We start from the raw sequence: 10392 nt of genomic DNA on the forward strand, positions 1-10392 counted from the left end.
CGCAGTCGGGGCAGCAGTGCGGCCGGTCGGCCGTGTGCACGGCCTGGTGTCGAGCGAGCGCCGAGCTCTGGCTGAAGCTGCGGCCGCAGTGCGGGCACGGGTAAGGCCGCTCGCCCGTGTGCGTGCGCTGGTGCGTGACCAGGTAGGAGCGCCGTCCAAAACCCGCGCCGCAGAAGGCGCAGCGATAGGGCCGCTCGCCAGTATGGATGCGCCGGTGCGTGACCAGGTGCGACTTGTAGACGAAGCGCTTGCCGCAGTCTGGACACGGGAAGGGCTTCTCGCCGGTGTGCGTGCGCTGGTGGATGGCCAGGTGCGAGCGGTACACGAAGCCCTTGCCACACTCGTCGCAGCCGAAGGGCTTGACGGCCGCGTGGTAGCGCTGGTGTTTGGCCAGCCGGGACCGATGCGGGAACACCTTGCCGCACACGTCGCATGTGGTCTCGGGCCGCCCGGTAGGGGCAGCCACCTCGGCAGGGAACGCCCATGGCGCCAGCAGGTTCGCGACTGGCTCCCGGTCGCCCAAGAAAGGCTTCACCTCCGACCCCTCGGCCAGGGCCCCGAGGCCACCCGGGTCAGGCCCCCAGCCCTCCGGAGTCTGTGCCGAATCCGAGTCGTCAGGGCCCCACGTCCCAGGCACGTCCCCCACGCCGTAGGCCGCCGACCACAGCCCGGGGGGCTCGTTCTCCTCCTCAGCTACCTCTGCCAGGAAGTCCTCATCGTCTTCCTCCTCATGGTCCTCTATGTCATCCGTCCAGAACCAGGCCCCTGAAGGTGATAAGGGAAGGCCAGCAGAGATGAGAAGAGGCTGTGACAGGGGGCCCCTAGCATGCTCCTGCCCTGGGAAATGGAGCCTTCCGCGGCCCTGGCTGCTGAGTACCTGGCCTTATAAGCCCCTAAGCTTCGCTCAGCATCTCTCCTCTGGGTTCTTCTCCACCAGCCTCTGGGTGCCCAGCAGCGGGGCTGGGGAGGGGTCTTTCACTCCCCCCACTGGGCAGACCCAGGAAAGGCTGCCCTGGGCCAAGGCCTGGAGCTCTCTGCACTCACCCCAAGAGGCTCCAGCAACTGTAGGCACTGCCCAGGCCTCCCTGCTAGCGAAGCCAACACCAGCTTGGCTTTCTGAGGGGCTGTGCATTGGGCAGAGGTCCCAGGTTGGCTCATACTGTGCGTGAGCTGCAAGCCACTTCTCATCACAAAGGAGAAGGACCCCCCAAGTTCCTGCTGTCCTGTCCCTCCTCTACCAAGCCACACCCGACCTCCCCTTCCACCCTCCACTGCAGAGCATGGATGTGGGGGTCATGTCTGTAGGGTTTCCGGGTTTATAAGGGAGTGCCGGTGTGCCTGCCATCATGGTACACGGGGAGAGAACTAGTCCTTACGGGGCAAGGCCTAAGTCACACTAGGGGGAACTACCTGGCCCTCCTACCCCCAGGTGTCCCCAGGCACCTGCATGCTTTCTCATGGACACTCTGTGCCATGCGCTGCGGCCCACCCTCAGGATCCTAGCATCTGGAAGGTTCAGGTCCCCATGAGGGCACAGGAATCCCTGCACCCACCCCACCCATGTCCACCATCCAGGCTGAGGCCAGTGTCAGCCTAGTGGATGAGTCTGGATCACTGAGTCCTGACCCAGAGGGAAGGGTGGGTGAGCCTGCCCGCCCCACCTCAGCCCATGTCCTGTGTTCCCCGTGCCATTCTACATATATGGTGATGCAGGCACTTGGGGAACACAGCACAGTGCTGAGTGAAATAAAGCCAGACAGAACTGCAGAGGCATGACTTCAGCTGTGAGAAATTTATCACGTGAAGGGACGACGCAAAATGGGTTTTTATTTTTTCATACTTTGCAACGCTTTTTAAGTTTTCTATAGTTAGTAATATTATACTATTACAGTAAAAATAAGCTTGAAATAAAAGATTCATGTTATTATTAAGCTCTGTTTACCTCCAACTGCCACGCATGGCCATGAGTGAGTGACATGAGGTTCTGTGCCCCCAAACAGCACAGAAAAGGCCCAGCTCCTCCTCACTGTGAAGGCTGGAGTGCCCCTAAGGGGCAGGGAGGGGGTCACAGGGACAGGCAGTTGGGGCTGCTGGTCAGGTGGGCTGGGAATTCTTTCAGTGAGTCTCAAGAAGGATTTTACCCCTAGACTCTGGTGAGGGTCTTGAGTGGTTTTAATCAGAGACTGTACGGCAGGAGATTCAAGCTGAGGAATAAGTACGATGTCTTAGTGGGGTATGTGGGTACCCCAGGCCCTAGCCTAGGGTCAGTGAGCACTTGCTGATGAAAAGGGGACACCAAGGCCAAATGAGAGCCCTCCAACAGGCAAGCTCAGCTCCTCAGGGCTGGGAGCGTGGGCTGCGTCCCAACGGCTCACCCACACCGCCTCTGCCTTGGGCTCTGGAGCAGCAGAAAGCCCCCGGCTCGGAGAGGCGAGCCCTTCCTGCCCCCGTCCCCAGCCACCAAGCAACGGCGGGCTCTGCAGAGGGGGCCAGCTCTGGGAGGGGACTTCGTGGACCTCATCACTAGCTCTGGAGCTGGCATGGCCACCTGTCCAAGGATGAGAACTACTAAATGCACAGCAAGGTGGCAGAGGCACTACGGACACCCAGTGACGGGGAGCAGGGCCTCCAGGCCCCTGGGCAGTCGGAGCTGGCCGCACCCAGAGACAAGACCTCAAGAAGTAGTGGGATCACTGGAGGGATCTAGAGGGAGACTAGCTAGCCCTGAGGACGGGCTCTGTCTCTAGTCGTCTGCCATCAAAGTGACCCAGGGTCAGGAGGTCTGGCCCCTGCAGAGCGGACATCCAGTGTAACGGTTACTCCAGGCTGCAATGGGGACAAGGTTCACAAGGAGTTTGCTGGCACTCAGACCCAAACTCGTTCTGGAGCCCAGTGAAGATTCGTCATGTCAACCTGTGAGACCTGAGCCAGGTCAGAGAGGACGTGCTGATAAGGGGTGAGGGTGGGGTTCCCAACAGTGGCCCAGAGGGTCAACCACGGTTGCTGCTTCCAGAACCCACAAGGCAGAGAGGTGGACCCTGGGGAGTGAGACGGGCATTTCATTGCCCTGAGACATCTGCCCCTAAGGACCAACCCTGGGTGACTAGCTAGGCCAGTTCCAGTGCTCTGAGGCCTCATGACAATCCTAGGGGCCAAAAGGGCCCCATCAGCAGAGCCCTAAGACATCTCCAGGAAGCGTCCTACCTGGGCACTAATAAAAGGGCCCTGCGGTTGCACAACTGGCACACCTGTGTCCCTGAGCTGCTGGGAGGGGGACTCGGGGCACACTTTTCTCTAGCCATGTCCCTGCTCCAGTGAAGATGTAGACTGGGCAGGAAACAGGGTTCAGCCTGGGGCAGGGATCTTTGCAAAGGAGAGAGGAACCCTGTCCTCTGAACCTGGTGAGGAGGAGGGTGGCAGGAAAGTGGGGGGGTCAGCAGAGGGGAGGAGAGAGAATGCGGGGCAAGGGCAGGGAGGCTGTTTAGCAAACAGGCTACAATTAAGGAGAACCCTGGATGGACTTGCTCTGCAGAGTGACCACAGCCTTTGCTGCTGTGTGATCCCAGCAGACAGGTGACACATCTAAGACTATCCTCGGGCTCTACAGACAGTTGGGGCTGAGGATGAGGAGTCGGGGAGCATTCCAGGTCCACCAGCCCTGGCACAGTGACTGGCCCAGCTAGCCAGCGCCCAGACAGGTTCACGCAGAACACTGTGGCTCTACCCTAGGACCCTACGAGAACAATGGAGAACGGGGCACATCTAGACCCTGTGACAAGAGACTGGCCAAACCAGCCCTGTCACCTCCAGGGGGCTTTTCTGAGATATACCCATTAACAGGGCACACGTCACCAACATCCCAGCCTCATCGTGGAGGAAGCAGCGACATTTCTCGCCAGCCAGAGCCCTCGCAATTCAGAAGCCCAGCAAGGATTCCAAGAGGGTCCCAGAGGATGTGCACACCCCAGCAGAAAGGCCACCCCGCAACACAGTGGAAAGTGAGGCCCGAGGCTGAGCCCACCAAGGGCAAGTCACGTAATCACTGCTTTAAGTCAGTTTCCTCATCTGCAAAGTGAATTAATCCCTCCCCTGCTGCTTCATGGGGTTGTCACGAGGACACAAAGTATGCGGGAAAACACTCTGAAGCGCACAATACACATGTGGGCACAGCATCGTCTGTGTTTTTCTGGATTTTTATTGTAACACACATCTGTAAGCTGCTCCGAGTCTATCCAGGCACGTGGTTGGCATGAGACATCCAGTGCCCACCACCAGGCTGGCGTCACTCCAGCCCAGAGCCAAATACACCTACTGTGCAAGGACGCCCACTGGACTTCTGAAACACCGAGAGTAACTCACAGGCCTCCACGAGGCATCTCCATAGAACCAACAGGCCGACGTCCTCAGGGTAGAAACTACAGGTTTAGTTTACATTCTTTATTCTCCAGACAAGTAAAGTGGGGCTCAGAGAGAGAGAGGAACAGAGCCAGGTCCCAGGCCTCCGAAGACATCTGCCACCCTGTGTGCTTCCTGCAAGCATTTCTCCAAAATCTCTCCAGAAGGCCCAGAGCTGCCCACCCAGGCCCTCCCGGGACGGGAGGGAAGGCTGCCGCGGGGGGACCCTTGACTCGAAGATGGCCAAAGGGGTGGAGAAGCCAGAGAACTGGCTGGAGCACACCAGGCCCGAAAGCCTGCTTGGCACCTGTTCCTAGCCTCTCTGAGCCCTCATCACCAAACACACGCAGAGGCTCCACGGTGAGGTCAGGGGACCATTTTTAAAGGCTCCTAAGAGGAGCCTCTAGGTTCTCTAAAGATGTCCCAGCCTTTGGGCCTCCATGGACTGGGACTAAGAGGAACCAGCCCGTGGGGCTGAGGTTAGGCCATGGCAGCCACCCTGTCTCCACGAAGCCCAGCCCACAGCACAGACCGCCAGCACCGGGCTGCTGCAGAGGCCAAAGTCTGGCAGAGCTCCGCGGAGCTGTGCAGGCAGAAACCCCACAGCTCCATCTCAGGCTCACCTGTGTAGACGCCAGTGACGATGTCTCCCTCCTCAGGACGGGGGCTATCTGGGACCCACGGCTCCTCTCCTTGCTCCAGCCGGAAGATCAGATCCGGCTTGGGGATTGGGTATCCTGGTGGAGAACAAGAGGGAGCTGCAGGCCCCACCCTCCCACCACACAGCCCCGCCCCCTCCCCGTCCTCGCCCGGGTCCTCTCCCCTCTTCTCCATCCTTCCAGGACCAGGCGTCCCCACTCTATCCCGCTGTGGAAAACCTCACGTCCCCTTCTCTCTGGGAGCCTTGCCCTGATGCCCACGGCTCTCCTGCCAAGCCCCTCTCCACGCCTTCATCTACGGGGTGCCCGCCCCTCTCCTCTATCACCTGACTCCTCACCCCTCCAGGCCTCTGGGGAGCATATGGCACAGAGGCCTGAGCTGGACTGGTGGCTCCCCAGAACATGTCCACCTGACTCACACACTCCCCAGGGTCCACCTCTCTGCCAGAAGTGGGGTCACCCCTGTGGCTTCCCAGCACCCACTTCTCCAAGACCCTGGGACTCCAGAAGCCACCTCTCAGACAGCTAAGTCCCTGGAAGCCATCGCACCAGAATGCCTCTTGGGGACGAAGGCCCTGCTTACCCAAGGACACCAGGATCCCATAGTTCTCCTGCATGACTTCCTTGTAGAGGTCCCGCTGCGCCGCGTCCAGCCTCTGCCACTCCTCCAGAGAGAAGTACACAGCCACGTCTTCAAAGGTCACCAGGCCCTGGAAAACAGAGCCCTGGTCATCGCTCCAAGCTGCCCCAGGGGAGAGGCAGGGGCCCTCCAGAGGGAGCGGCGGCAGACGACCCCAGTGGGGCTGACCGCAGCCCTGCACCGTGGAGCTCACGGAGGCACAGCTGACAGCCCGTGAGCTGCGGGCCCACAAACGCTCGACAGTACTGGGGCCTTGCTGTAGTCCTGCGAGGTGGGGACCCTGTCCCCGTTCAGGGATGAGGAACCCAGGCTCGGAGAGGGCACATGCCCCGCTCACACAGGGACAGAGCCAGGATCCACACGCAACTCAGAGGACAATGAAGCCCAAGGCCCCACGGCTGTGCTGCATGGCTGCCTTGTCCCCTTCTACTTCACTATATGGCTCAAGCCAGCAGTCACGTCAGCAGGGTGAGGGCCCACACCTGGGTGGACACGCAGCACGAACTCGACCGAGTGTGGGCGTCACTGCCTGACCGGACTGAGCGCAGCAGGAAATCAGAGCCCAGACAGGTGGCGGGCGCTCCAAGTAAGGGGCACAGCCCTACCTGGGTAAAGACCCAGGTCTCTGAAGGAACTGCAGAGTGCAGGTGAGTGGGTGGCAGTCAACATGGCCAGGACATTCTAATGACCCGGGAGGGGTCAGCCCCATGAGAGTGGAACCACATCCCATGGCCTTAGGGCTGGGGATGCCTGGCACTCTCTGCAGCCATGTCCCAGGTCGCAGTCTGGACTTGGCCTGAGAACCAGTGCCACTGCCCTGCCAACGGGGGTCTCGAGGACAGCGGGTGGCGAGCTCCCTGGGGAAACCCTGCCTGGTTAACTGAGCTCCAAATGAGAGGGCAGCTCACCTGAGACCCAGCAGTCAGGAAATCCTCCTCGTCCTCGTCCTCCAGGTCCTCGTCCTCGTCCTCTTCCAGATCCTCCTCCCTGGCCACAGCCGGACCCTGGGGGGCCTGCAGGGCTGAGGGGAAAGACCTGTTGGGGGCAGCTGCCCTTGGCGTCGGACCTTGCCGCCCTGGCCACGCAGCAGGCCGCGTCAGGAGCCCCCGGTGCTCCCACTTCAAAGCCTGGGCCCTGCGGCTCCGGCTGCGGCTGCCCATTCCCCACGTGCGCTCCTGTCTCTTACCGTTTCCCTGGAGAAGGAGGGACCTGGCATCACCACCACGGCTAAGGCGCTCCTGGGTCCCCCACGCTGGACTCAGCTCCTCTGCCAGCACCTCCTCCACGTCCTCATCCTCCTGAGACTCCACGTCCACCTGCTCCACCGGCCCTGCCCACGCCCCATCCGCCTGTGCCCCGGCCAAGGCCTCCTCGTCCACTGCCTCTGCCTCTTCCCCCTTGTCTTCCTCCTCCTCTTCCTCCTGGTCAGGATCACACTCCGACCCGTCCTCCGCCCTCTCCAGCTGCACAGCTGGGGAGTCTGGAGCCGTGTGAAGGGCGGCCATCTTCGCCGGACGCAGGCCTCGGCGTGGCCTGCAACACAGACGGCGACAGTGCTGAGCCGCCCAGTGCGCTCACCAGCTCCTCCCGCTGGCCCCAGGTGGGGTCGGGGGCAGGCTTTACCATTGTGCAGGTGCTAGCACAGGACGGGGACTCTCTCCATACTCTCGTGTGGCACAGGGGACATTCTATACCCAGAGAGGTGCCCAGAGAGCCCCGCTCCATGACCCCCCATCATGTGTCTCAGCCTTTATGGACTGCTGCTCTGCTCTTGGAGTAAGGCAAAGATTTATCCTCCAGGACCACGAGAAACATCACGTCCAGGCAACATGGCCTGAGGGTAGCCCGAGTTTAACTGAAAGCAGTGAGTGTGGCCTGCAAGGCACAGCTCGCCTGCCACATAGGAGGAGGTGCTCACCCAGCCCTTGACACACACGAACTCGGCCGGCAGGGAGTGTCGGAGGAGAGGTCTACGCATGGGCAGGCTGCAGACACCTGTGCAGGGCAGAGGTGACAGGTAAGACCAGCCTGGTCATTCACCACCACCCGGTGGCCTCTCCGGGCAGCCAGCAGGTCAAGCTCCCTCCTGCGAGACGACGGAGCAGAAGCCCTGAGCATGCATTACTTCTGCACCTCCCTCGCCTCTCGCTCTGTCCAGGGCACCAGGTCATGGGGATATGGTTCACCGCCGCGTCAGCAAAGGTGATATGAAACACCCTGGGACATCTCTTCAAACGTGGGATCGGAGAATCCTAAAAGCTGAACTGTCAAAGTCTCAGGAGCTCACAGGGTCCTACTCTTACACCAACGTCACAGCCCACTCGACCCAGGCACTCAGGAGAGACACAGCCATACAGCCGGGTCCAGGGCTCAGGGCTGTGGATCCAAGCACGGGGTGGGGTGGGGGGGCTGGGGCCACTCCTCCTCACCAGCTGCGCATCCTTCTCCAGCCCCAGTGGAGTCCCAAGGGCAGGACAGAGTCGTGGTTCTGACAAGTCAGTTTCTATGGCTCTTGAGTGTAAACCTACGAACAGGTCCATCACCCAGCACTGGCTCCATCAGGATCTCAGACCTGAACAGGTTCAGTTCCAACATGAGCCACGCCCACTGCAATGCAGCAACCCAGAATCCTGAGATGAGAGCATGAACCCCAGAGGGATCCTGAAATTTCAGGCACGGGGGCAACTGGGCCCAGCCCGGCTCATCTGGCTCTACCAGTGGACGGCGTCTATCACAGAACCCCTAAAACGGGACAGAGGCACATGGCACAAAGACACCCGGGCCACGAGGACAGTTCAGACCACTGAGAACTGCTCAGGGCTTGGCTCTTATTCCATAACTTGTCGCCGTCCTACTAACAGAGCAGCGTACACTCACTTTCTGAACTGCTTTGAGCTACTGCTTTAAAATCCACACTCTAATAGCTAGGGCGCTCAGAGCATTCATGCAGCTCCTCCCAGAGGCCAGAGCCAGGGGCTGGGGTGCACTAGCATCCAGGAGCCACCTCTGGCCCGACCCTCATGCTCCCCCCGGGCTAGCTCCAGCCCCATTTCAGGGTCACAACCAGTGAGCTCACATTCACAGGGAAAGGACTATGCCTAAGAGGGCCACCCTGGCCTCCAGTCTGTCCCAGAGCCGAGCTCCTTGGCCTCCATAGCTCTTTGGGTGTGTGAAGGTGCCTGAGGTGTAGAAACACATATGCCATGTGTCACCCTAGCCACCTCTGGGAGGATGCAGCCCTTCCCAGCACTCGGAGCAATGAGAATGCTCAGCAGAGGTTTTCCACCTGCCACCCACCACAGGCTCAGAGGAAGGCTTTTCTTACCCAGGTCTCAGGCTGCAAATTCAGGCTGAGCCCAGACGCCATGGCAAACCAGGCAGAGCTGCCTCTTGCCTGGCCACCACCCAGGGCTGACTCCTACAGGCCAGGCTGCCGTATCCAGGGACTCACACTCAAAAGAAGAAAACACCGTGGCTTTGGAATGAAGTGGCTCCATGCTCGTCCCGCCTCAGGACCTGTGTGCGCGCCCTCCCCTCTCCCCGGAACTCTGGCCCCTCTTCCTCACTCACCCTCCTGAGGCAGCAGCCCCCTGAGCCCGTTGCACACAGTGCCCCGCACGTGGCCCTGCAGCACCCGTATCTACACACTTATGGAACTGCCTGCTCACTACCTGTCTCCAGGTACAGTCAGCTCGCAAGAGGTGGACGTCCCCTTGGCTCATCGCTGAATCCCCCCCATGCCAGACGCAGAATAAGTGCTCAAATATTTACTGAAGAAACGACTCTGAAGTCTGTAGCAAACATGATATACATGAAATTTTTAAAACTCAGTTACTTTGGCCCTGCTGTCACGTTCCACGACAGACTGACCACTGTCGAGGGTCCGTCCACCTGGAGCCCACCCCGGCAGCACTGGAGAGTCTGTCCCCAAAGAGCTTTGGCCTAAGGTCCCTTCTCCCAAGAAGTGCAGCCGCTGACGACCAGAAAATGGAAAGGTCCGGCACTCGTGGGCGCTGGCAGTCACCCTGCGGATGGGGCCGGGGCCCGCGGAGCGGGATACCTCGTATCCCTCAACCCAGAATCCAGAACAGAATGGTTCCAAAGAATGAACCTCAGTAACTTGAACACTACGTTCTTTCTGTCGCCCCAGGCCACGTGTGTGCCAGGCCTGCTCCCCCAGACCCGTGCTCTTTCTTCTGCCAGCCTGTCGGCCCACCAGAAACTCACTCTGCTCACTTCCTGGCATCCACTTCTGGTCAGATGCCACAGCGGGGCAGGTAAGCAGCCTCATCAACACAAACCCTGCGTCATCCCGTACCCGTATTTCTGCAGGAGCCGTGCACCCTATAACACAATGCTGCAGACCGTTAGAACTAAAGGTGACAAGATGCTTCCCACGGGGAGAAGGGGGACCCCAAGGACAGAAAAGCTGGCAAAGTTGGAAAACTTACAAATTCTCCACAAAAGTGGAGAAGCAGACATAGAGAAGGAGAAATGTGTTTGTCCGCGTGGGTACCTTCCCTCCGGGGGGCCTCACTGACCACAACCCTGTGATTCAAGGCCTTCCAGGCTTTCCCCTCCTCCAGGAAGCCTTCCTTCCGTGACTACTGGGGTCCTCACTGTCTGCCCAGCGATTTGGGCTCCCCTCTTCTCCTGGGTTTGCTCCTGGAGCAGGCGTAGCCACGGGCCATCCCGACT

General features: G+C 60.0%; 1 protein-coding gene across 1 annotated transcript in view; it reads right to left on the minus strand.

Moving 5' to 3' along the window:
* Window positions 1-10386, minus strand: part of ZNF316 (zinc finger protein 316) — a 16959-nt gene extending 6573 nt beyond the window's left edge. The window contains exons 1-6 of the mRNA XM_011363888.1: window positions 7613-10386; window positions 6881-7227; window positions 6603-6715; window positions 5638-5764; window positions 5019-5132; window positions 4-765 (exon numbers count right to left, since the gene is read on the minus strand). Coding sequence (XP_011362190.1) covers window positions 4-765; window positions 5019-5132; window positions 5638-5764; window positions 6603-6715; window positions 6881-7227; window positions 7613-7812 — 1663 coding nt within the window. The 5' untranslated portion in view covers window positions 7813-10386. The remainder of the gene's footprint in view (window positions 1-3; window positions 766-5018; window positions 5133-5637; window positions 5765-6602; window positions 6716-6880; window positions 7228-7612) is intronic.
* Between the last annotated feature and the right edge of the window lie 6 nt (window positions 10387-10392).

Source organism: Pteropus vampyrus, unplaced genomic scaffold, assembly GCF_000151845.1.
Source record: "Pteropus vampyrus isolate Shadow unplaced genomic scaffold, Pvam_2.0 Scaffold90, whole genome shotgun sequence".
Lineage (NCBI taxonomy): Eukaryota > Metazoa > Chordata > Mammalia > Chiroptera > Pteropodidae > Pteropus > Pteropus vampyrus.